We start from the raw sequence: 27,954 nt of genomic DNA, 5'->3' as shown, positions 1-27,954 counted from the left end.
GAAAGTGCTGCCTGTCTAGGGGCGGGCGGTTGTTACGGGCAGCAAGTTGTCGCAGTAATAACAATCTCAATCAAAACAATGGCTAAGTATACGAGATTTTTTTTCTAAAAAAACACTGTGTAAGGTTGTTAGATGTTTCAAGAACCTCAACGCCTGGATCGACGCGGTACGCTTTTTATTGAAGCTGCAAAATAAGCTGGAAACTTGAAATAGAATACTTGCGATGATTTGTCACAGTATTCTCGATTAATGTGAAAGACTTTAGCGTATTATTTGACCCTGCAATCATTCTTGACTTCAATATATAGCATAGTATTAGCGAATGTATATTTGTTCGTACCTTAGTCTACTGTCTGTATCCAGATCCTGTTCCTGAAAGGAAATTACATGTCAAATAGCACCAAGCCAGCTATAAATCAATCTTTTTATTTCAAAATAATTAGGGCTAGAACAAAGTTCCCATTTATGATGGTATGAACCTTTTTAGCGATACTTTTGAACTTTCTAGAAAACATTAACAACGCCCTGTTGATAGGCTAATGTTCTAATTTTTAATATTTGCTTGATCGGCTGATTTGTATAAAAAAACGTTACCTATGAAAAATCCACCTTGGTTAGCCCTAATAAAAAAACCCTTAAAGGGAGCGAGAAAACGAAATGTCGACACAACAACAACCAGCTGATTTATTATGTTGCTTTTATTCTCTCAACTCTTTTTGTCCATCTTCGCCCAACAATATGCAGTCTCGATACTGGTGCAGGATTTAGCGAAAACACTACTTTCTTCCTATACATCCTATTAGTTTTTTTACTCCTCCACTGTACCTTAGTTTCGTTTATTTCATTTGCATGAACAATATTTTTTAATGGCGGATTTGTATAACTACTATCCACTTATAATCGATATTATGCATTCGCCATCGCTGTTATGATGTATATATACTTACAGTACTTATCCTATCCATAATTTTAGATTACTGTCCGCTTCATAACCTAAAACACATACATTTTTTATTATTTTTAAGTGTTTGTTTTTCCTGTCCCTGCTCTGCATCGCACGTTCGTTGTTTGTAACAAATTTCAGGGTGATTCTTTCTGAGCAAATTTTGAATGTGATCAAAACGACGAAATAACAGACAATCTTTAACGTTTAGGACACAGAAACGAATAATGTTTTCCTAAATCGATAAAAAAGGGGCACACGAGATCGAGCAAGTCGGCTACAAAGATGGTCGATTTGTGAATTTTTCGCCAAAATCTAATCTAAAATGATATCACTATCCAAGCAATGTTTGGACGGATCTAGAAAATCAGGATATGATGTAGACACACATAATTTACCATTTCTCTTAGGTTTACTTAGCATTGCAGGCATAAATTTAAAGAAAGGAAAACCTCTACGTTGCCAACGGGTTATTTAATACACGACTAACATTTTTACACTCGTGCCTCTTACGACACTACCTATGACACTACAGATTAAATATACATAAACAACTGAAAATTGTTTCGTCTTCTAAAAAAGGCACGGGACCTTAATAATGTAACTTAATAATGTATAGAAATATAGTGTCGTAATAAAACCTAGCTTATAAAAAACAGCAGACCGTGTTTGGTCAACGAAATAGGTGTAAGTACAGCGTGGGAAGCACAGCAGCCTGCATCCCTTGTGCGCAAGCTTGTATCACTAAGAAAAATAACACAGCGCAATTTACTGAAATTGAAAGAGGGTCCAGTAAATATCACACCTACCACAATTAAATCTTGTTTCTGATATAATTTTCTAAATCTAATCGAGAACTTTCTCGCACACTCTGTATATTCACCAGTTGAGACTATTATTTCTATTCTTTTTATTATTAACCCGATATTGTTCTAACAAAATTGAAATTGAACAGAACCCTGATGCAGTTTCTACGTATTCAATCAGATAAGCAAAATTTTGTTTTTCTTGCTGCCCACTGGAACTCGCTCGTTCTCGCGGCCCTTAGCCTTGCGCCTGTATTCTGTACAGTAAGTCTGAACCTTCGGTAATTCGTTTTGATATTAATAGTATTAAATTTTACTTTTATTATGATTATATTGTAATAGCATTCCCTCACTCTCTAGACCTGTCTTGCTTGATATTTTATTAAGATCTACTGCTCTTGGCACCAGAAAAGCTGAGTGAAACATCATTGGGGTGTCTTCTATCAGCTGGAAAAACAGTTTCAATAAAATATTTGTGTATACTACGCTACATTATTGTTATTTCTTGTCATGATGCCTCTGCATATATATATATATATATATATATATACAAAGATAGTAAAAATTGTTAAGAAACGTGATCCAACCCCTACTTCTATATATATATATATATATATATATATATATATATATTCACCGCTTTTCCCGTGGAAACACATTGAAGTTAGAGTACAATTTGGATTACGTTTCGTAGCAATTTTTACCATTTTTGTTGCCTTGCATTAGCAGAAACAATGCTGTCTTTTCAGCTTGCATATTTGCAGCTTGTATATTTTTTCTTCTATATAATATTGAAATGGATTCATCAGTAATGTATATATATGGTTGTCAAAATAAGGCCATCGCTAAATTATCCCTGCTCATTACGCATTCGTAGTTGTTAATAAAGCCGTCATCGTTGATTATGAATTGTCGAGAGTTGATCAATTAATGATTGAGTGCCTGTTTCTTTCTGTATATTATCACACTCGAAAGTCGAGATGTAGTTGACCAAAATAGTCGATGTTACCGGGCTCATATTAGACAAATCTTAAGGCTCAGGCAGGTGCATTGCGGGTGTGATTAAAGGTACTATATATATATATATATATATATATATATATATATATGGAGAGAGCGAGAGATAAATTGACGGTTATTAATAATAGTGGTGCTAATAATTCAAACCCATTCCGTTATACATTCTATGGTTTTTGTAAGATTTATATTGTATGAAAAAAAAGATAACATGTAGTACTTTGGGCATTTCATAGGGTGCACATCTGTGGTCAAATAGAATTCATGCCACACTGGCGAGGCGAGCGTTGCACTCCACGGGAAATCTATCGATAGAGTTATTTCAAATAACATCGAGGATTTTTGAACTGCATATTTTTGTAGCCAGTTAATTACATTAGACAAGTGAAATGAGAATAATAGAAAAAAGTTCGTTTTTTTTTTCACTCAGACAATCTGAAAGGCAAACTCAACTTAGACCAATTTGGCGACTTACTCTAGACATACGTATCCGCCTTAGGCCCGTGAAAACAGTGTGAGGGAATTAAGTGGAGGAAAGATAACTCTACATAGCACAGCATCTTCTTGGTAGACAAAAAATCCATAGATTGCCTGGTAATCCGCCACCGCTCGACCGATGCTTTTTCTCATTGCTAACCAGATATTCATCTACATCTAATAGTTAACCCAGCTTATGCTCTAACGTTTTTTTAAACTCATTACCCGTCTTTCCTTCCAAATAATTTGTAGAATTTAATTTCTGACGAAACTACTAGCAGACAACACGCGCGATTTCAATTATTTGATTTCATACCACAGCTGTCGTGTTGGATCTACACATTTTATGATGTATCTCTACATGACATTCAATGTTTAGCGCTACAATATTGTATATTGTACGTAAGAACCAGTTATATTATTATGTTATATATGCATTGTTTCTAATGATGGCTCTATGCTGGTCTGGAAATCGGGCCCGTTTTCGATCCACGTATGCCTAATTTAATTTCGCTCGGTTTCCGACTTACTCTGGAGATGACTCGGGAACAAAGTCAATATGCAGGCCACAGTTCACGGCTAAGATTCTGATCTACACTTATCTTTAAAACAAGCCAGGCGGTCGATTCCGTCTGCGTACGTCGTTGAGACGCCTGGCTGAAGGCCGCTTCGAACTCGGCGTGAGAGACGGATTTATTTGTTATTATTGTTCTGTTTCTTTGTATATGTGTATACTAAGATTCGTTTCTTTTACTTTTACAGATATTCCGTTGTTTCATTTCTATCTATAACTGCAGTCGGTTATGTAGTTTTTATAGAATATAATAGCCAACTTGAATTTATTATTATGCGTTTTCCTCCTAAAGTGAGGAAAGATCGCCTTTAAATATGTGTAGGATGATGTCAACTTTATTTTTTAATAGTAAGTGTTACCCGGCATTGCTCTTATATCAGTACAACTGTCCTCGGCCAGTCTGTCGGTAAGCGATTCAGTGTCGACCTGGTGGGTATACGACCACATCTATTTGTTTCTGCTAGATTATCACCACAACAATAATGATAATAGTTACTCGTCGTTATTTTAATAAAATAGCAATAATAATCATTCTTATATTATCATTATTATCCACTAGTATTTTTTGTACACTTTGTTTCTAAGTATCATCTATCCGGCCCTCTTCTTATTAGTTGTCTATTATTGTTATATGCTTTGAAGCACTCTCACACTTGTGCACAGCGCAATGTCTTTTTTTGCGCTTCTCCTATACACTACTTAAGCCATCGTCAACTGTATGATGACTTTTCATGTACCTTTATGAAAACAGTAAGAACAGCCATGACCTTCCAAAACCATCGTCTAGATTGTGTTTTTGCTTAGCGAAAATCAAAACCTCTCAAAAGCTTGTCTCTTTTTTCAGCACTGCGGTCACTTTCTGTTACTCATCGAGGAAGATCTCCCACAAATAGCGCTAATACATCGTGTTCACTTTTCTTTGTACGCCAGTGGCTATTTGCTAGCACTCCAAATTGCCGTATGTTATTTCGTCACGAGTATTAACCGTTGCGTTCTCTTGTTTATTAGAGACGAGCAAAGATCTTCGACCGCACGCCCCTAGCACCTTCCCCGTTAAGATCTAGCGGACAATGATATCGCAATGATCATTTACTACAATCAATAGTAGACCGTACAGCATAGGCACCAAAAAAGAACTCATCTGGACTTAGCATCCTTTTTAGTAGTACTAGTGTACCGTTATGTTTTAGTATTATTGTTTTTTTATATAGATATATTTTTGTTGTTTTTAATACGCTATACGGAGACGCTGAAAACCTGAGACGGGCGTTGAGATGTCAAAGCACCGGGATGTGTGCTACGTTTCTATACTTAACAGATAAAAGTCTAGGCATGCTCAGCCAATAAGCTCGCAACAAACGCAGCATCCATTTCGATTAGCATTTACAATAATAATGGTAATATTATTAGAACACCGAATAAAAAAGCAAAACCACCACGGGATCGTCCAAATTTCATTTACTCGACATCGTACCAACAGCTTCAATATGCCGTATTGCTTGGAATTATTATGATTACAGTAGTAATAATTATTAAGATCTCACACGTCATCCTTTTCTGGTATTATTTGTTTCTCTCTTATAGAAGTATACGCGTAGTAATAACATTACCAGTAACCACAGTCGCTCTTATGACAGCCATTTTTCTATCTGTATTTAAAGAGAATATACAATTCAACGAAAAACATGCATTAGCTACTATACAACAGCGGCCATCAGTTTAGTTAGTAATAATGGCGTTACTGCCATGAATAATCGTCAGCATCGTTCCCAGCGAATCGCCTTGATGATTTTTCTTTTTTGTAAGCCAGTGATAATCAAGTGATCCCTGGCGTACTGGGTTGACAATAGACATGGCAGAATGCTCTGCGATAATGCGAAGACCATCATAACGTCGCAAGCTTAAGTTTTCACACTTAAGACTTGAAGATCGCCCGCCATAAGACGACAGTCTAACTGCCCGTGGTACTGGTACCGCCCGCTGTTGTCGTGGTCGTCGCGGCTACTTTTGAAATTGGCGCCGCTTCCGTCATAGTGTGCCCTGTCGACGAAGATGACAGCGATTGAAGACCTGCGAGAGGAGACCTTGAAGCTGGTAGGCCGCCAGCGGCCCCGCCAGCTGTAATATTAAGCGGAATGTTCTCGTAGAGAGTAGATGCGGGCATTGATGGAGGTGGAAGAAGCGGTTTATGCCCCACTCCGCCACCTAATAAACAACCGGAACCTGCTAGGGTTCCAGCTCCAACCATGGGGTTCACTGACGTTGAAGACTTTGCTGGCGCCGGTTTAGGCGGAAATGACTGCGTGTCGTAGAGAGGGTTCGTGCGTGGGTTCGATACCACCGTATCAAAAGCTGGCGGTGGGACACCGGGCGATGGTGGTGGATACAAGGGATACAGGGGGTAAATTGGCAACGGCGACAGCGGCGGCGGCATGCCCATCGACCCCAGTGCTGTCGTACCCCCAACAAACGCGGCTGCCACAGGACCCACAGACCCCGCACCGGGAATTCCGCCGACAGGCGGGATTGGGCCGGCATACTTGATGTTGCTGTAGTCCCTGCCCAGCAGGGCGTATTTGTGCTCGGCTGCGAGACGCTGTTGTTGCGTGTCAACGAAATGCTGGACGGCTAGATAGACGAATTTGTACTGTGCTTCCGTCTGTACCATTCCCGAGCGCTGGCGACGAAGCATTCGAATCGTCCGCAGGATATCAATATCCACAGCAAGACCTCGACGTTTCACCTCGTCGACGATTAGATCTATCACAATGAACGTGCCTGTTCGGCCGATACCGGCACTACAGTGCACCACGATTGGACCCGCGCCATTTGTCAAGCTCAAAGATGAGTTGTTCGATGACGAGTTTGTTGACATTGGCACAATAGGTGTAGGCTCGGAGGCGGTAATGGCAGATTCGATGCCGTTCATTGAAGCATTTGCTTCTTCTTGTTTAGCGTTGACCTAAAGAAAAATGAATAGGTAATGGTATAGAAGCAATTAAAAAAGATGTAGTCCAAAAACGGAAGTTTACCATGGCCAACGTTATTGTGTCTTTTGAAGGTGAAAGTGCTTTTGACAGAAAAACCTGTCACTCCAGATTACTGTGGTATATTCATCAAGCAAATTAGGCAGGATATGAATAAATTAATATTACAAGGAAGCAATAGTGTTATAATGTTATTTAATTATTGAATAAAGACATATATTTTAAAACTAATGATAAAAATCTCACTAGCCTTTACATATGGTAAATATACTATTATTGGTTTGCCTTAGCTCCAGTAACTTTTCACCTTTATCTACAGTCACCGGCTAACCACATGAGGTCACCTAGAAACTAGCACATTGTCGAGATTGATGTCCGCACCCAACCTAAGCACCTGTGTACGTTTTTATATGCGAGTGTTTTCTTCGCTCCTTTTTTTACGACACTGTCGCACTTTTAAAATTGCTGTAGAAACAAAGGAGTTTACTGAAACCAACATTTGGTCCCCTATTCCCAACCGCGATCTTGCAACTCGCTTTTGCATTAGAAATTAAAATTAGAAGTTAAGATTGTAAAATTTAGACCGCAGTCTTCTGCACTACGAAACATACATGCTATATGTTACGTATATACCAACCTGTTCTAGGAAATTAAGGACGCATCCCGGGTCGGAGGGAACGCCATGGTCAGGCCAGGCCGTAAAGTGAAAATGGTAGATTCGACGACGCTCCCCGCTCGCTACCTCGGTTAGCTCTAGCTCTCGTAACGTGTAGTCGCCAGTAGACGTTTCGGCTGCAGTCTCTACGCTGAAGAGGAAAACGCAAGTTCTTATTACGATGAAAATCGCGACAAAAGCTCGTTGAGTAAAAGGCTTACGATGCAATTATTAGGTCAAACTGCGAAGCATGCATCGGCAGACTGCGATAACATTTGGTTATTCATGCCGATTTTGGTGTATACCTATGAAATATTATTGACATCTATCCTGAGCTACACCAACCTGTAGCTGCCGTAGTCGACAGGTTCACGTTTTTTTTCTGGCCAATATCGAACACATTTCGATTTTCCACGTTCAGTCTCCTTGGTCGTCATCACCACTACGCGGCAGTTTTCCTATGCGGAAAAAAAGCAAACGTAAGTAACGCCTGGAAAAATCTGTAGGTTCCTTAAGGGAAAATCTATGGTCCGGTACTTATGATTGCGCACAAGTTTTAGCTGACGACTGACGAGGGGCATTTGGTTTCAAAAAATACCCCGGCGTAGCGTGTCACAGCCAAAAACATCTTGAAAAAACTTGGCACCTAAATAAATAAACCTATAGAAATCTCCATTAATAAGATCAAAGGTTTTCCTCGGTTACATTCTAAACAATTACCTCTTAGGCTGTATGCAATTTTTGCTGAAAATCTGGAAATGAGGTAAGCAAACAAAGCAAAAATCTTCACCACTTACCTGCCACACCATTTGCCAAAAATCTTCAATCGTGTTAGCTAAAGGGCCTTGAGTTGCAATATAAACCTTGCACGCTGTTGGATCAGTATCAAATAATCTGCAGTAGACAAACCGATCGGCAAATTCAGGTACGGCAGTCAGTCAGTGAGAACCGAACGTGTTTAGATAAACACGTTTATAGCTACTCACGTACGTTTCTCCATTTTATAGTAAAAACAATTTATTGAAAAGAGCTGGTGAAAGGCGATTATATATATGACGTAAATTTACAAGAAACAATCATTTTTGGATTAATAAGTATGAAACGCTAATCATTAGAAAGCTGATTATTACGGCCTTGCAAAACAGAAGTTCGGAAGTCCAAGAAACAGAAGTTATTGTTGTTCATAGTCGTAATAGTAATTTTCGTTGTTAATAGTCAGGTTTGTTTTCGTAATCTGCTTTACTCACCCCTGTTCATCGACTCGAATGTAATTGGCATTGATGTAACCGTTTGGCTGTCCTGGCCTTTTGAGTATAACCCGAGTATCGTCAAACGGTAGAATGTTTTTATATCGATTGCGAGATCGGTTTTCCGGCTTTTGACCTTCTTTTCGACTGGATGATTCGTTGAACACAAAATTGAAATGAGAACAAAAGAAGCTATGGACAACGATAATCGTGCGAACGTCATAGCATATTCAATAGACAACGGGCCCATACTTGGAGACCTTAGCTCGGTTGCTCAGAACACTAAATGCCTCAGTTATATAAAAATAGACTGCTTTAATATTGAAATTTCTAATCGTTACTACGTATCTATATTTTGTTCGAAGCCACGTTGTTATTTCAATATCACCTGATACGTATAAAAAGCTAAAATGATCATTATTATTATCACTATTATTCTACCTGTACAAATGTTTGCACTCTTGTTGTTGAATTTGTTCAAACTCCTCCCAAAAACCTGCTTTACAATTGCCGCCCCCTCCTGTATTTTCTCGCGATAACTGTTTTACGCGTTCGTCAATGGTTGACGCCTATTTTGGGGACGGAAAATAAAAAACGACGCTTAGTGCTTTGTGTTTGATCTTAGTGCGAGACGCACGTTTCCTCTTGCCATCTTTTTCAATTAAAGCAGCCTTATGGCAGCCCAAAATATATTTTACTCTTTCCGATAGTTAAGTTTCAAAATATAATAAAATGTATATGTAACTTTTATCTATAGCACTAGAACACATTTTGAGCTATCATAAGGTTGCTTTAACATATATGTACATATATTATAAACGACTTCTCATTTAGTAAACTTACATGATATAAAGATATTATCTTGCCCACTAAAGTGAAATCTAAATTCATACTTTCCTAACTTATTACCTGTATTCTCGTCGCATTAAGAGGCTGTTTGAGGTGCACAACCGTTCCGGACGTTTCAACCATAGGATTCTTGCGGTAGAAATCGACCAGCTCCGAAAGTGAACTAAATTTTTCCCCTCCTCCAGCATCATAAGCACCGTTCTGAAAGAGTCAATGATACAAATTACATGAATGGTTTGAATAAATTGAGTAAATTAATTGATTACAGGAGATTTGTACGTAATACAGAGCCCCACACAACAATCCAGAAGCGGTCAGCGTCTTTTCTATGAAGTAGATTTCTACGTTCACGACTTGAATAAATATCTTCACACATTTAATAGAAGATAAACGCATAACCTCAGTAACAACACAGGGTGATGCTTACGAGACAGCGCACAATGAAGTGCGTGACTTTGTCCTCAGTTCGCACACTAAGGACATAGTCTCCAGGTTTCGACTGTGATTCTCGGACAAGGAAGCCGCCGTTTCGAGCTTTGTCAAGTAAGAGGCGTTCGGCATCACGACCTAATAACGGCCCATGAAACCATCGTTCGGTTGTCGGATCTGCGCAGATCAAAGGATAACGCAGTTCTGCAATTGAAATCCAGTAAAAACAGAATAGTCTGATAAGTACCAAAGAAATAACAAATGTCTGCTAAGGATGTGCAGCACTAATTTTCCACGCAACAAGCTCACACTGTTAGTTTACGCTGTGGTGTAAATATCGACCGCAAGTCTGGGTACGGTTACCTCCAGGCGCCCAACATCAATTCACTTGCACTTCAAAATGGCCCAGCGATTTTATGACGTATAGCGTAGACATTACTGACGATGATTTGATGAAGGGGTGTCGCGAACGCAGCACGCAGATAAACGACGTATTCAGCATAAACAGGTACTACTGGCGTGAGTGAAGAGTGCTAAATCATACAAACCAATGACCTCTCCGTTGCGCTCTTTGAGATGGTCTTGATTTTCCATGTAGTACTGGACAAGTTCGGCAAGTGTCGCAAAATTTTCCCCTCCATACAAATCGTAATAGTCACCAGAGTTCCTAGGGACACGAGCAAAAATAAGGAAATGAGTCGGGGTGCACCTTCAAACAATTTCCTGACAATATTTGTAATGCATACATTGGCTATCCTAGCTTTTTACGTACTTTATCGTACCATGCTCGATACACGCGTGTGACCTGTAAGAACTAAGAGATAGTGAGCTTCCTATAACTTTCTAGGCTGTTTGAAATCGAGTCTCATCGATACATATTAGGCACCGACTCAGAGCCCAACGGGAAGCAATGCACTCTATTCAGATCCAGGTGAACACTAGACCTAGCGAATTAGATCATTCAATAATCGGTGATACAACCGCTTCATTGTAACAAAAACAAAAAAACATCGATGCCTCTTTACAAATTTCAAAATTTTAGAAGACTTCCAAAATACGCAGGTCACATCCTGAAAAATCAACAAGGCCGAACCTGATTTTTATGTGTGTCACTTTGCCGTTTCGGCGAACAGAAAGGGTGAAATCGCCTTCTTTCGACTTTGACGGTCGCGCCAGAAACGAGCCGTCCATCCCTGAAACACAAAAAAAAAAACACGTATTGAGCTGCGTCTATTTGCTAGTAAGTTTGTAGTAAATCAATGTTATCAAAAAAATACAGCATTAAAAAAATTGTAACAGTAATAATACCGGTCATTGACAACTTACCCTGTTCGAGAAGAATCCGTTCGGCATCGAACCCCGAGATATTCGGATGGAACCAGCGGCCATGACTGAAATACACAAAATACGACAATGAATGTAATAATTTGCACGTATCAATCTACTCGATAGATAAATATCGTCGTGTAATCAGTCGTCTATATATGGGATATTCGCTATTAAATAAATCCACACACGGTCTACATGTTTGAACTACAACTATTTAGATCACTTGGTTATCATCGAACGTTTTCGGAGTGGTCCAGTGGTAACGTGATCGCATGCGATTCAGGCTCAAGGTGGCGTGCTACCCAAACGAAAAATGTTTAACATAGGTTTGCCTAAGTTAGGTTAGTGTTTATCCAACGTAAAGGTTATATATTACAAAGAATTGTTAAGTTTGCACTGCTCAAGTTTTCTATTTCACATGTAAAGCCACATGACCTTACAAAATTAAGATGAATGTGGGATAAAGGTTAAAGACAGGGTACTCGCATCGTGGACCAGAAGATAATCTTATTAAGCATAAACTTTTTTAAGTGCGGGAACTTCCTTTCCAACGTATATATATATATATTCAACTTTTAAGTTGAACGTATCAATTAGACACCACACGTTTAGAACCTCTGAAACGATAATCATACAATTTAAAGATAATTCATAGAGCTGTAGAGAAAAATCTAGAACAGAAAAGTTTGCTAGTCTCGTGATTGAACAGCTACTAGTGAGATCTATTCACTTATTTGAAGGAGTCTCGACCAATGGGACAGGGTCCTCATTACTATTATGCTGACGTTTTTTTTATTCAGTCAATTATCAACGGAGCATGCTCCCATATCTTACTAAGCAAAAAGGTCGTCCACTACCGACATAGTAGGCTCAGAAAAGGGTGCCAGCAGTTTGAAACAGCTTGGTGAAATGACCTTCCAAAACAGAAGGTGCCCTTACACCCTGCGCTACGTTAGCAGTTAGTCATCCCATTTAGATATATGCATTTTCCGACAAACTATTAGTAACGCACTAATCGAACAGCAGTAAATAGCATGGAATACCGACAAGGGAGACTCAGTTTCCGTCCCGAAACCTAGTGGCATAAAATTCTCTTTGTTGGATATAGTCTATGCGGTTTTAAACGGACTTGGATGTGAGGCGGTGGTGACGGAGCTGTTGGTGTGGTTGGCGTAAGAATCATTAATTTTTTTGTGATGACCTTTATTGAAACGTATCATTTTATATTAACCGAAACATAGATCCACGCAAATAGATACTTTTTTTTTAACCATCATATCAAAAACTAAATGCAAGCAATTTCGTTAAATTAGCCAAAACTCTGGACTAATTGACGATGATATTTTCCGAGCCAAAAATGTATGCCTGCGAACTGATAGGAGTATAGGAATCTCATTTATTCTATTTATAAAGCAAGAAGGATCGATTGCGTCTGGATACCTCGAACTTTCAGAAACTGAGCCAATGGCTGATTCGCAATCGGTGCTGCTAATGACAGCGTTGCGCCCACTAACAATTAGCTTTGTTGTACCTCGTATTTCATTATGTTATGAATGAGTTCCACAGCTGCTGACTATCGATTATTTACAAAGCTAGGTGCAAGCCTTCTCACAAACAAAGAGTACTAATAAATTTCACTTAATAGATCCGGCTATAGCGAAACAAGTTCTCATTGGGGTGAGTGCCTGAAATATCGCGCTTAGGGTATTCCTTGTGGTACATTCTCCTCAAGAGAAGACTACATGGTATATGAGCACCATTCTTGATCAAACATGTTGGTTTAGCGTTGTCGATACACATAAAGCCTAGCCTTCAAGTAAAATCAAGCGTCGTCCTGTATGATACAACTATCCGCAATTAAATACTAGACGTTCATGCTGAGTGAAATTTTTGAGGGAAAACTGCAGTTGCGAAAAAATTTGATTATTATGAAGTCATCTTATCACCCTTCCATGTCGATCGATGTCGCATCCACGGTAGCATCTGTCGATGTTAGATAAAGATAGTACATGAATCACAGACAGAGCGTACAAAATCAAAGTCCTACCTTAAAAAAGAAAACATTTTTATTCCGAAAATTAGCTGATAAAGCTATCTCGCTTTTGTCTTCAGTCATCTAATATATATATATATATATATATATATATATATATATATAGTTGACTGAAGATACGATAGAGAAATAGTGAAAAAGACAAGCAAAGAGGATAAAATTGGATTTATATGAGCCCTGAACCATGAGTAGAAGTTCAGAGCAAATAATCAGTTTGATAGTATATCGCAAGTGAAATTTGATATACATTATTGTAAGAACACCTCAGATGATAAAGGTCAAGGCCGGTGATCGATTTTCAAACGATAAGTTCATTTATAAAAATGGAAATTGATAGTTGGCCTTGCCAACGCATCAAATACTAGTTGACCTTTGTTTCAGAGAAATAATATTAGGTGCAATCCATTTGATGCAGTTACCTAAGGACATAATAATTGCTTTTTATTGGATTTTATTTAGTGTATATTTACAAGAAACAAGTCGACCATTGACCACATATAATATATTATTTCGCTTATAAACACAAACCAATAGAGATATAAGAATGATCGTATCGCCTATCGAACATATAGGCTAACCACACGTTAGAAAAACAATATATTACTTATATAAAAGTGGTCGAAAAGAAAAAAATCCAAATCTCTCTTTTTAGATTGTTTTTGCTTCGTTTCCTGAATTGAGAATTCCCGGCGTATATGAACCGAGAGTGTAGCATATAATTACCGTAAACATGGGACGCATATTAAAAGAACACTTGTTAATTATTCATATACCCTTTAACTATCAATAGTATCATAAATTAAAAAAAGCGACCAATTCACAACTGGAATTGCCCAATAAGTGAGTTCCGAACAATGCTCACAATTTTCACTAGAATCTTTCAAATCCTACCCTAGTTTAATAGCGCTCTAGTTATTATTACTCTCGCTTATTGTTACGAATATATTTTCATCACCATCAAGTAGTTCACCCGTTTGCATACTGTTATTGAGTGTCGTCTGCTTAGTCCCCTCAGGATTATCTTCTTCATGGAAAAATTCCATGCCACTACTTTTACGAAACAGCAAAACCAACGTGATGAACACCATGAGCAAAAGACCTATGGATCCGCCGAACCACAACAGCCATAAGGATGGATCGCTTCGTGGGCGAAGCGTCACGATAGGCGACAATCGGCAAACCCGTTCACTGAAAGTGGAAGCCCCGTTTGAAGTCGAGGCAAAAACAGCTGCACCTATTGCGCGATCATCGACTTCTAGTGGTGGTGGTGACGTCGATGTAGGCGGGACCTCGCTGTCGTCCCAGCCGCGGTCAGTAACAGCCCCTTTTGCTGTGGGACTAAATATCGCTGTGCTAGCTGACGTGAGGTTCACTGCGGTGCCCCCCAGCGCCCTTTCAGAAGTTAGCTGAACTAACCGCACAGAGTAGGTGTGATCTAGTAAAAGTTGAACGCTTGTGTTGCTACGTAGCCACTGCGGCGAAGTTAGCGTTTGCTCTCCGACATCGCTGTTTTCGTTGGCATCAATATCGTAGTCGACGCCCCTGTGCTGATTCTTGTTCTTAACGTTCTTTTCCGCCGAATGCTGGTGGTAGAAAAGTTCAGTATTGGGAGGCGGCTCTAGAAGGCGCGCGACGCCGTTCCTCAATTCTAGCACAGGTGAAACCGGCATCTCCTCGAAGACGACGCTCGGATAGAAGCATACCTCGTCGCCGGAACTTTCCCACGTTCGGTTACACCATCCGGTTGATGGATAAGCGGAGCAGCGGTGCTCGCCGTAATTGCTGCTAGGAGCAGCAGCTGAACTAATGTTCATAGTATTATTCGTAGAAAAATCTGGCCTAAACCAGGCGCGCAAGTGCACACAATATAGCCTCTGATCGTCGAGCTGGTTTAGCAAGTGTTGTTCCTGTTTTAGCTGAACTAAGACCTCGCTCTCAGGTAAAGTTGGCATCGATTGGCCGCTTTGCGCAACGATTTTATCATAAATATTATATTCGTGGATGTTACTGTCGTAGCTGAATTGGCGTATCACAAGAGCTCCACTGAACGCTCCGTCAGCGCAGCCCTCCTCGTCGGCTTTCCACGCCCAACGAAGGCGGACCGATGTTGAGCTTACATGTTCGACGCTAAGATTTGACATTGAAACAGCACAATCATAAACAAATTGTTCGAGACTGGACTCTGCATACTCATTAACGCTCTGTATCGTAAATTCAGTAGTACCGATTTCCGAAATTTGCTCGATTATGTAGCTGAACAAAGGTTCGCTTACAGTAAATGAGGTAGCTTTCCCATCCTTCTTTTGCACAGAGACACTATAGTAGAACTGGGCTCCGTTGCGCTCATGTGGCTGTAGCGGGTTCCAGTTAACGTGAACCAGATTGCCATTTCTTGTTATCCTAATCCCATCAGGGCTTCGTAGAGGCGGATATCCGGTTGAAGCTTTGCAGAGTTCCGTGTGAGTTGAAGAATTCGATCCCGCGCGGTTGTGTGCTATGACTCTAAACGTATAGCTCTCCCTAACTTTTGGCAGCTCAGCTTTAAACTGTAGCATCTTATCGCCGTTATCTGCGTTTGCTTCGACAGAGCCGATCGACTGCCAACTTCTATTCCTCTGTGGCCTGCGCTGAATTTCGTACCACAAAACAGATTCTTCTTGTGCTTTCGATACCCAGCCTAATTTAACTTCGCCCGATCTACACTGCTCATTAAGTTTTGGCACAGACGGCCGTTTCAGGACTCGTAACTCAGCTTCCCATAAATCCGCTCCCAATTTGGTTCCGTTATTCAGTTCACATGAGTATGTTCCCTGTTTCAGGGGTTCTTCGATGTCGTATGTTTCACCTTCGTGAACAAACGTACCATTGACCTTCCACCGGATCTTATTACCAGAGGGATGACGACCCCTCACCACACATCTGAGTTTTAAATGATCCCCTTCTAGTGCTTCGAGTGGTTTAGGTGGCATTTTTTCAAGCTTAGCTGGAAGTACATCTAAAGTAACGTCAAATTCAGCACATACGTCTCCACAGGCATGACAAGTATACACTCCGTTATCCACATGACGAACATTTATGAGCTCGAGGGTGTGATTAAGATTATCCACCTTCAACTGAGATCCGTTATGGGACCACCTCAGGTTAGGCTGTGGATGACCGCGAGCCGTGCACGGAATAGTTACGTTATCTCCTTCCACTGCAATAAAACATCGGTGTTCAGCTATGATTTGAGGCATGGCACTGTACACCATAACTTGTACCTCCCGATAGATGGTGCCATGGACGTTAGTTGCTACACAACGCAAAACTCCTTGGTGGCGTAAATGAGCCTTGTCTACAGCAATTCGATTTTTCTTTTCAATCCTCATCCCAGACGGGAGGACATCTTCTCCATTGAAGCTCCATTCAATTTTAGGCGCTGGAATACCTGTCGCTTCACAATCGACAGAGAATGTGTCACCCTCATTAACATCCTCTCTTTTCGGTAGGTAAATAATTGTAGGTGCTGCCTTAATCGAAAGAATAATACTGCTCGTAAGACCATTACTGGAACAGGTGAGGTGGAAACGTGTCCTTCCCGTTGTGGCCACTGCAGACGAGTCGATTCGAAGTGGCATCGAGCTGTTACCGTGAACAGCTGCTTTCAGAGCACTATCAATATCCCATCGTGGAGCTAGCCAGTCTGGACCAGAGGTCACGCAGAACAGCTCAGCATTTTCGCCCTTTTTCATAACAACCTGTTTGTTGAGGTAAAGCCAACGAGGTTTTGCAGCGCATTCGACGGGCCGTGGGCGAATCTCCAGCGTAACTATTTGAAATACTTTTTTTGTCTCAAGCTGACTAACGACGCAATGCCATACGGATCCGTTATCCTTTTCGACGCTGACAAACGGTATGTGTAAGGTTCCTGTAGGATCCACGACAGAGCAAGGTTTTTCACACGGTTTCCCCGACACTAATTGCCAATGCACTTTCGGCGCTGGGATTCCATCGGGCGTCGGACAATGGAGTGACACAAATTGGCCAGCGAAAAGCGTAAATCGCAAGCGTTTCGGTGCCCCGTCCGGAATTTTTGTGTGCGTCACGTTCCGTACGTGCAGTACATTCGAGCGCGAGACGCCAATTTTGTTCCTAGCTTCACACACGAACTCTCCAATGTGAGAACTTTTTAATGGTGTAAAAGCGAGTTCCATACCATCGCTAAATTTTTTGCGTACGGTGGGGCTCGAGCTGTCCGTGAACCACCAACTTATTTCCGTGTCCTCATCATTAGCGGTCATTTGCTCAACGGGACACCGTATGATCTCATGACGGGGGCGAGCCGAAGAGTCATAGAAGATTACCTGCTCGACTTGGCGATGTATCCTAGGTGGATGTGGAATTATCTGTGAGGTTCCGTCAATTAAACAGGTTTCCGCAGGCACAGCGGTCGGTAATAGTGAAAAAACTTGCGCAAAAATGCATACAAGCAGATTCACGCCAAACCATCTGCCATCACTGCTAGGATGCAACGACATCGTTTCCTTCCAATTACGTGAACTACTTTTCAAAAGCAGACCTAGATTAAGCAAGGACCCACCGACCCAATGTCGAGGGTACATTCAGTTAATTACAACTGATTGAACAACACCATATCAACATACTAGATGGAGCTGAGACAGGAAGACAATAATACCAGCACGCAGCATGGCGGCGAGATTGGCATCCTCCTACACAACGCGGATCGTTATCACATCATGTGTCGGATATCGAGAACGTGTACGATCAAAACAACGTCTACAAGCTTGGTGAGCCGGTAGCGTTTGCTCTAGCTCTCATGTTTCGTAAATGCTGTTATCGTTAGCGATCTTGACACTGCTAGCAGAACTGCACGGGAGACACAAGAAATTGAGAAAGCAAACGCTGTCATTGATGTGTCAGACTCAAAAACGAACCTTAAGTTCGACCACGTGATCATAGCCTGTCTCGCGCTACCGCTACGAATCTAGTCCGTAGTGCCGAACTGGATATAAATGTACATATGTATCAAACGATAAAAAGTGAATATATGCATGCACATATTCGCTTTTTGTCGTTTGATTAGCTACATTTGTCTTGGAGATGGAACGTGCCTCATTACATCCCGTCGGGCATAGCGGGATCCATTAGCGAATCACTCATTGCCTGTACCATTATAATGATTCGCATGTCAAATAATTTGATACACAGAAAAGTACCGTCATAACCACGAAGCAAATATACTTACCCAAAATTCGAAAGAGTGTCGTGCTTCGGTTTGAACAATTCGTTTTTTCGTTAAACCAATATAAAGTGAATGGTTTACTGAATAAATTCTAGACAAATCGCCGGATCGAAGCTGTAGCCAATACATTTCAGTATTTAAAAGACCGTGTCAGCTCCACGCAGCTTTCACATACGTATGCTTTGTATTGTCCATAGAAAACGTACGCACGTAAAACACACTGCTTCGGGCACCTTGGTAAATATAGTACTACCAGGGCAGAGCAGCAGTGTTTACAAAATTTCGAAATTCTATTATAGAAAGGGTACACTGGCAGAGTCGTTAAAAAAACCAGTAATACGCATACATAAGGCTTATTATAAATTACTGTTTGGACCATTATTCGGTACACTTCCTTACAGATCGGCTTTCAACTGTTACTTCTAGCATGAAAATCATAAGCTGAATACTAGATAAAAAATTGTTACCTTGTATTGTGTAACAGTTTTTTTAAGATACTAGATTGAAGGAAGTCATTGAGGAAGAGCTTTTAAGAATAAGTTATAGCTATAACTGAACTATTTAGAACTTCAGTTCTTTCAGTTAATCGAAAGGTAGTTTCTTCGTATTGATTATCATATTGATAAGCTTTATAAACGAATCGGCTTCTAGCTGAAACAGTAAATCAGCACAGTAATCCTCTACTGGTTAGGAATTGATGAACATGGATAACATTGTACGTATTAGAGCGATCAGTGACCATGAACCTTTCAATTATTATTTTCCCTTTAGGCGAAGTGGGTAAGCTCTCAGTCATCACAGTCGGAACGCACATTGTAGTTTTCAACGAATGAAGGTCCGGGAAGATCTGGCTTGCATTGACAACAACACTTCTGTGCAACAAATCGGTCGCCAATTTTTCCCACAGATTCAATCGCTTAAACTCGAGACACAGTTCAGCTGCTTTCCCAGGTTAGGCAAATGTAGTACCCATTCCATGTTCTGCTTACTCGATGTCGTCACCTTGTCAAAACGCATATTTTCAAGTTTTACAAGTTCTCAAATGACCTGAATAAGGTTGTCTATAGTAGTGGGCCGTACAGTTCAAATAAATAAAACTGTTTAGTCCGCAACTGGGTCAAAAAAATCGATTACACGCCTGGCTTTTGTCGACTGACCGCCGGCCTATGATCTGGCCTATGGCGCCACACTTACCTGTCCGTCTTCCTTGGACTCACCATATTTCGGAGCATTTGAACGTGTCTTGTAGCTTGCAAGGGCTTTGAAGCGTATCAAGTTCGGTTGTGTTCCGTTTTTTAAAAACAAAAATCGTTTATGAAATAGCGTGCATTATCTTCTTCCTTAAAAATGAAATCATACTTTCAGAGGTAGCATCAGTGTTGTGGAAGACTTTTTGAAAGCAAGCTATTAGCTAAGACAGTCTCCGTGATAGCGCAGCGAATACCGAGTTCGTCTGCTGAGCTTGGAGACACGTGGTAGTATATGTTTAAATCCGGACATCATTTCGTGCTGGCAGGAACTAACTATCTGAAGTAATACTTAGCGGCTTAAGTACTGGGTGTGAAATACAAAAAACATTTTTATGCGCCGATAGCGAGTGCATCAGTAATATCAATGGTTTGGCGACGAACGAGAAACAATTTTCGTTTTAAGCATACCTGCTTCAAGCTCTAGTCCGTACAACAGTACGGCAATGCCATTCACGCTGAAAAATCACCAAAGCACATTCACAGAGCTTATAGCCACTAAGGAAGACGTTTCAAACGAATCACGTTCATTCATTGTGAAAGATCATTTGGAAGGGGTTTACAGCAAGGACTGTGCCAAGCAGCCAAAATTTCGAGCAAATGCAGGTGCATCAAAAACTGTCTTAGACCACCTTAGCGCACTGAAATCAGAGTCGCAAACAATTTTGTTCGAAATTTGTTTCATTGTATTATAGTAGGCATAAGTATAACATGGGCATAAAAACGCAATAGTCTAAGCAAAATCACTTCAAAAGCGGGCTCAGCCTTAGCAAAGGTGTAAGATTAAAGTAAACAATTAAGAATTATAAACTATAGTTTTCGTTCTGTTTCGCATAGTTTTCACTTTATATCAGTATGAAATGTTGGTTTCTGCCAATATAGACCTAATCTCTAGCAGAAAACCCATCTCCACTTGGATCGCGTTTTTTGCAATTCACATCGATCCTCATGTTGCCTCTACTAACGAATTCATCAGATCTAGTTCCTGTGACTTTTACCCTCCAATAAAAAGATACCTGGGCTAAGCTAGGCCTTATAGTGGTCAAGGACATTTAAAAGCTAATAGATTGCAAAGCTGGTTCTTACTTTAACGACTAGAAAAAACAGACACTACTTTGTAGGAGACACATTGGATTTGAGCGATAAGGCATAGAGAGACTAAGGTAAAAATTATTAATTGAATAAAAAATGAAGGCCAACACGTTGTGATACTGGCATTCATTTATTTATATACAAAGGACTTTTGGCTTATTTTGTTAAACAATCATAGCTGGTTTCATGCAACTCGGGCGTAATGCCTTTCTCGATAGCTGCAAAATCGCTGATAATGATGTGTTGTACCACCAAGCCTTGCCCAAGTGGATGAAACCCGCCATTACGAATAGATTAAACATATAATTTCTCAACACTTTCCAAGTCATTTAAGAAACAAACTACTAAACAATTCAAGGAACAAATCACTAAAAATTTTATTTACCGTTTTTTACGGAATAGCAAAATGGGTGAGACGCCCTTGCCGTACCAAAGTGATAATTTCATTAAATATTCAACACTGGACATTCACAAGCACTGAAGACAAAAGTATTACCCGAATTTCTGTTTCCATATAGTACACTGTTTGATTGGTGCGATACGTAAAACTGCAAGAATGCAGATAGACCTTAAGTAAACCGCATATAATTCACCATACTCAATTTTGTTGAACTTTTGCGTCCAGTTTAAACTCGCCTATAGACGGGTGTCATATGGTGACGTACATTTATTGCAGCTAAACTAACCATGTCGCATGTACAATGCGCTATTGATGAAGACGATAATCCACGTATCGTTATTTAATATTCTTTTCCTGCAGGTTTGTCCACCTCGGTCTATGCAATTCTAGTGGAGGTTTGCTTAGCATCTACAGCTGTTAATCGCTGCTAAACCTTTATACAAAATCGACTCAACCCGATAAGGCAAAGCCTATTGCTCTTTCCAGCTAATGGTAAATACCGCTAGGTAAGTCTTGCCGCAGGGACCGCTTCACGTGAACAATCATTTTTATAAAGTGAGAAACTATCTATATGATTAGTAAGGGATGAATTAATGATAAGCATAATGCGGCACCTTAGATACAAGCCCGGGGGGTCAGCAAGCGGAAAAATCTCCCGTGTATGCCGAAAGGCATGATAGTTCTTTCCAAAAAGTTCAAAAGATCATCTACCCAGTCCGAAGTTGCGCAAATAAAGAAAATACAATATCAGGAGGAGAAACATACACATTTTACACAACTATGAACCAAGCCGCTTCAGTCATTATGTTTTAAGTATGGTCCTAAAGACTGCGCGCAAATATTAACTATCTTTTGACTAGCCGCTTAATTTATCATTAATCGTTTCCTAGATATAGATTAATTTTATCTTGTGATTAAATTTCAACATTTGTTTACTTCCCTTACAAAGTTGTCGTACGTTTCTATGATCATATGCCACAGTCATAACTTCAGCATACAGCTCTGGTATTCATACTGAGTGCTGGATTAATTTATACTTCAATATGATAGAGTTAAATTAGGCGTCATTGCCTTTAAATTTTAAATATATATTTTTGGTAATCGTCACTGTTTAACGTTCGTTGTCCATTAATAAAAAAAACTGTAGGGTTTCGGTCTTCTAAGTAATACAGTACCCCTACTACATCATCCATATCTCCTTGCAATCTGCTTCACAGCTCTGACAATGATTACTGGATATAAATACTTATGTGAACATCCCTCAGCTTAGTTAAACGCATTGTACATGTTCGCTTACCTTCGACTAGCCATATCGTTGTCTTCGTCGTCACCGCCGTCACCGTCGCCGCCGTCGTCGTCGCCGCCGCCGCCGCCGCCGTCGTCGTCGTCGCCTTCGTCGTCGTCGCCTTCGTCGTTGTCGTCGTCGTCGTCGCCTTCGTCGTCGTCTTGGAAAGTTCTCTGCTCTCAACTGTAGCAGCAATTCAATATGCAGGTGCGAAGATCTTTGCGTGTTGTCCTTGCCTACCTCAATCTAATTCTTTTGTCGCCGACCGTTTCTTTATTACTTCTCAGTGACGAACGCAGCTTTGCGGCCTTCTCAGATATGATTCACCTTTTGATATTCTACTTTTGTCAGAATCAACCAATTAAACAATATTATACAGCGTGTTCTCTTCTCTATAGGGACTGACGCTCGAGTACCGCGCAGTATTCAGTCAATGAGTTTGGCAGGCCTGCTGTTGACGGGGCCGAGAAGAGCAGCGTAATGCACACATACCTACGCACACTGTAAACACTTCTATGGACTTCTTTATATATTAGAGGTTTTGAGCTTCCGAGGAGGCGATCGAAATGAAACCATTGCCGTGCAGCACAATCAAACGAAGATACTGACTGGCCAACGATAACAATTCGAACGGCAATATCTTAGTATTTGTAGCACTAACTAAATAATAACAACAGAAACACCACGACTTGACCAGTAGCGACGCGCCATTTTTGAGCCACGGGGCATTCGAAATGGAAACAACCGAAGACGTAGTTCTTCACTGAAAACAGGTGCAGTCTACAGATGACTAGTACAATGCGTTATGAGACGATGAATTAAGTATTTTTGTGTAGTATTGCAGTTGTAGAAGCCACTGTACTTGTAGCGTTGTAGTACATGGCAAAAGTAGACACTACAAACAGGCCATTTTTCACTTTCTATGTCGTATACGCCGCAGTCTATATAGAATCGATTATATCGTATAATTTTCGATAATACGAAGGTACCTGCAAAATTGAGCAATGTGATAATTGACTTACGGCTAACACAGCGAGCTTTTTCACGCCCGTCACGTCTCGAGTAAGAACGGGGTGCCGGGCTCTAACGGCCGTATCGACGACTTCTCTCTGTCTGTTAATATTGTTATAGAGTAGGCTATATCGGCAAATAGTGGCCATGCAGCGTAGTAGTGATTCACGTCGTGAGTTTGTATGTGTAGTTTTTATATGCAGTTTTTGTCGGGGGTTCGAATCAGAGATATAATAACAATTGCATTTGATAGGTACAGTCAAGTTCAGCTGATTAACGAAATCTGCGGCAACAGTTTCAGCCAAGTCTTTTCATCTCTGCAATTCTGTCTCGTAGGATTGAGTCAGCTGCATTAATGTTTTCCTAGTAACGTGGAGAAAATGTCAACATCTGGTGGCATATTTCTGGCTGTCTAGGTTGTATACGAGTGGTATGGCATTGGTCAACATTTCAAGGTCTACTACGACAATCAAAGTCCAAATCCGTGTGTTTTTGATCACGGCCGCATCTTCTTCTATTCTGTGTGCTTCTTCCGTCAAAGTGACCACGACCTTTTCCAACTTTTTGTTCTTCCAAGCAAAATAGCACCTCGTAGGCTTATTCACGCTGCGTACTGTAACGTGGACAGAATAGAGCGGCAGGACAGGATCAAACCATGGTGTGGAGGAACGACAGCCGCTAGGCAGTGCAAGAATTACTTCTCGGGAGGGCAATTAGTGACTAACACGCACGGTTTTGTAGCGATTCCATGATGGTTCGATCCTAGCTTGGCGTTTAGCACGGGGTATGGTCTGCTTTCTTTACTCACACCTAAAGAAGAGTTTCTTTCACTGTCAACTCCCCTTACTAGTTAACTGATACGTACGTACATCGAATAGCTGCAAAAGTAGAGCAAACAGCCGTTATACGTCGAGATATTAGCAGAAACACCGAGTCGTAAGTGGATTGTTGCCCCCCCCCCCCTTCCCGTTTATTAGAGAAGCGACTTCGTACGGACAGGTTACAGTCTCTTCACAGAGACACGGATAGATCAGACAAGTTTTCCTGTTCGCTCTGGCGTTGTTGTATCAATGAGAAACCCTATTGCTATCGGTGCCTATCTCGTATTTGCCACTGGCATTCGCCTTTGTTTTTTTGCGTCGTTGTTGATCCTGTTGCTCCAATCGCAATTTAATTGTTTCTTATTCAATCAAAATGCCGATTGGTACTGGCCATGGTAAGTCGCTGGGCAGATGCTTTCGCGGCGATCTTTTACGTTCCACAAGAACGACAACAACTGTCAACAGGAATAATGGCAATAATAACGCCGCCGATAATACGACGACGCTGGGTACAAGAAATATAACCCTCGGCCACCTCCTCGAATCTCTACTTGGATGTCAAATGCCACCACTGCCCGTATAGTGAAACCCACTATCCACTACACCATCACCAGTCCACTGCCAAATACCGCATCAGATCACTCTAACGGGGAAAAAAACTCTTTCGTCCCAGCACTGAGAGGATTCCAATCATCTTCCGTCGTGGCTACCTGCACTAGTTCCAACACCTGTTATAAATACCACTGTGATGCCACTCCATCGATGCGCTACTCTACAATCTAAAGGTGATGATGACGATTCAACTACGGCTACTGGCAACCCACGAAAGTCTGTCTTTCGTTCTGCTTCGCTTCCCGAATCTTCCCGTGTCCTATTATATTTTCTTCTTTCTAACACCAGTCCCTTCTCATCTAGCCTTCGTTCATTTTGTTGTCTGCGTTTTATCGCTTTACCATACTTCGATGTGTGATCAGATGTTTCCCTTCCGGTTCCGTGCCTTTTCCCTTTGTTGGCGTTGTGACTGTTGCTGGACGCTTTCCTTCTCAGCGGCCGCAGCCAATGTAATGTCACTTCACACGGCACAACACACAATACCGAGGCGAACCATCTGCATCAACGACGACGACGACAACCACAGCAACAACAACAATTCTTATACGGGGTTCTTCTCTACTTTTACTATATTATATAACAATCTAATTGTGAGCGTTTGTGAACACAATCTATGTACGATTGTCGACAGGCCCACAACGACAGAGCGAGACCCAGCCGCCGCCGCCGCCGCCGCCGCCGCCGCCGCCGCCGCCGCTGCTAGGTTTGGCTGCCACTAATCCGACCGACAGCAGCTTTAATAAACCAGTTTATCTATGAGAGCTAATAGAAGTGAGGCTATACAACAGCAGCGACAGCACAAAGTTTATTGGCCGGATTTCGCTGGCGTTGGCGTTGGCCACACGACGGTGGCGATGACGACGACACGAAGCGACAAACCAGCGAAACGGCGGCACGTTCCCGTCTGTACGTCGGCGACTGCTACGCAAGCAGCCGCCCATCACACTGGGACTACCGAGGAGGAAAAGATCGCTGCTACATCCGCCAATACTAGTAGTATTACTGCGGCCTGCTCTCACATGCCAGTGCCAGACACACAGAGCAGCATGCCAACCAGCAGGCCGACGGACGAACGCTGTTCAAAGGTTGAACTGACTTACGCCCTGTCTCGCTGTCGGAGTGTTTGGCTGTTCGACCCCGGCGGCCCGCCGCTTTTCACTCACTGTTTCCTACAGCATCGAGTCTTACAAGACCATTCGTTTGTCGTCAGTAGGACGTCACGGCTGCCGTGTTATGTTCTGTTCTGCTCTGCTCTGCCGTTATCATCACGCAATACACTGCGTAGTTAGCAAGCAGCAGGGGTAACAATAGCGACGGCGGCAGTTGTGGCCACGGTAAGCAGAGTGGTCAGTTGTCGATGTCGTTATCGTCAGTCGCTGGATGGAGAGTTGGTCTGCTAAGATTTTTGTGGATCAGAACAGCACACGACAGAACGGCAACAGCCATAGCACAGTAGTACTGCAGATTTTGCAGCGGCTGTATCGGTCTTCGTGCCCGTATTTTTGTCAGTCGGTATCTGGCATAATAGGTGGCTCGGTAGTCTGTGTCTAGGAATAAGCACATGTGACGGTCTGCCTGTGTCCCGCCTATATGTGGTGTTCGAGTTGTAATATGACGAACAGCCGTGCGAACGCCAGCGGCCGAGGTGGACAAACCGAGCAAAATAAACAAACATACAGACAGACAGGCAGGTCAAGCGATTGGCTACAGGCTAACAGGATTATGGAAAATAACAACAAAAAAGCAGACGACGCTACTGCTGCGGGACCTAACCAGCGCAGTGCGAGGCAACGGATCGGAAAGAGATGTACAGGTTATAGAGAAGAGCGAAACCGCATAGAAAAAATGACGACAATATCGGCGATCTGTTTCTCTGATTTTTCGATTTCAGTGGGGTCAGAACTTCTTTTATGCGTCGAAATTAGAATTGACACTGAGTAGACCTTAATATACATTAATAGTTTCAACACGCATATGCACTTTAACTCTACGTACCTATTATAATTCACATGAATCTATTTATGTTAGTCCTCGATGTTTTCGCTGTACGGAACAGCGGGTCCTACAGCTTTCCCCATCATACATATGGTGCTAATGAATGTTACAAGCATAGGATCATGTTGAGCAGCGAAACACACAGTACATGAATGAATTTCTACTCAATGAAAGAACACTGCGTAGAATTAGAGAGCTGAAAAATTAGAAAGGCTGGTTACGGCAACGACACCGCTGGTACATTAGGCTAGCTCGAGGCAAAAGTTGATAATAGACTCGCACAGTCGTGACGTTGGGTAGTTAAGAGATGCAGCAAAAGCGAGCGTCTGGCTAGCACGATAGTTACTGTTCCGTGAAAAGATCATGTTCGCAAGCTGGTTGATGTCTGGTAAACTTAAAAGGATAGAGTCATAAAAAAGAATGAAAAAGAGAACGAATAACGATATATTGAGAGGTAATAAAGATCTGTTCAAACGCAATAATAACCGTTTACACTTGTAAGCATATTGAAAACGACTCTGTTCATTTTGTCATAATAGTAATAAAAAAAAGGTGACAACTAGGCTATTTTGAAAAATGAAGCTATAAGTGATCCAGAGGCCCACTAATGATTACTTCATATACTGTATGTTATAGATTAAAACATATATGTTGTACTTGAACTGTTATATTGCATGATGCTTCCTGTGCTTGAATTTATAGAGAATTATGCTTCCATAAACTGTTGCGACAACACAAAAAAATGTGGGTGTATATAAAAATATACGAAGCTACTCTAAATCACTAAAAGTACTTTTCATCGTGTAGCCTGACGTACTATACCTGTTAAAGATCAAATCTTCACAATTAATTTACAAATTATACATTTCTCGCTAGGCTAAGT

At 41.2% G+C, this 27,954-nt stretch overlaps 2 protein-coding genes across 3 annotated transcripts; both read right to left on the bottom strand.

Moving 5' to 3' along the window:
- Positions 1 to 660: 660 nt before the first annotated feature.
- Positions 661 to 27,886, bottom strand: LOC111271398 (tyrosine-protein phosphatase non-receptor type 11). 2 transcript variants are annotated; one of them, XM_086972906.1, is made up of 12 exons: positions 22,645 to 27,886; positions 11,311 to 11,375; positions 11,078 to 11,177; positions 10,533 to 10,651; positions 9,983 to 10,161; positions 9,616 to 9,756; positions 9,148 to 9,275; positions 8,707 to 8,853; positions 8,257 to 8,353; positions 7,805 to 7,917; positions 7,442 to 7,610; positions 661 to 6,779 (listed from the first exon to the last, which is right to left on the bottom strand). In XM_086972906.1, the coding sequence occupies exons 1-12, from the start codon at positions 22,656 to 22,658 to the stop codon at positions 5,769 to 5,771; spliced, it is 2,283 nt and encodes a 760-aa protein (XP_086829032.1). In that variant the 5' UTR covers positions 22,659 to 27,886; the 3' UTR covers positions 661 to 5,768. The 2 variants fall into 2 exon arrangements, with proteins under 2 accessions (XP_086829032.1, XP_022707887.1); XM_022852152.2 differs by having other exon boundaries at positions 9,983 to 10,188; positions 22,645 to 27,885.
- Positions 13,517 to 18,762, bottom strand: LOC111271397 (neural cell adhesion molecule L1.1-like). Its single transcript, XM_022852151.2, has one exon. The coding sequence runs from the start codon at positions 17,965 to 17,967 to the stop codon at positions 14,275 to 14,277; it is 3,693 nt and encodes a 1,230-aa protein (XP_022707886.1). The 5' UTR covers positions 17,968 to 18,762; the 3' UTR covers positions 13,517 to 14,274.
- Positions 27,887 to 27,954: the final 68 nt, after the last annotated feature.

Source organism: Varroa jacobsoni, unplaced genomic scaffold, assembly GCF_002532875.2.
Source record: "Varroa jacobsoni isolate VJ856 unplaced genomic scaffold, vjacob_1.0 contig00580, whole genome shotgun sequence".
Classification (NCBI taxonomy): domain Eukaryota; kingdom Metazoa; phylum Arthropoda; class Arachnida; order Mesostigmata; family Varroidae; genus Varroa; species Varroa jacobsoni.
The sequence above is the reverse complement of the archived record's forward strand: the minus strand, read 5'-3'. Positions and strand labels throughout refer to the sequence as shown.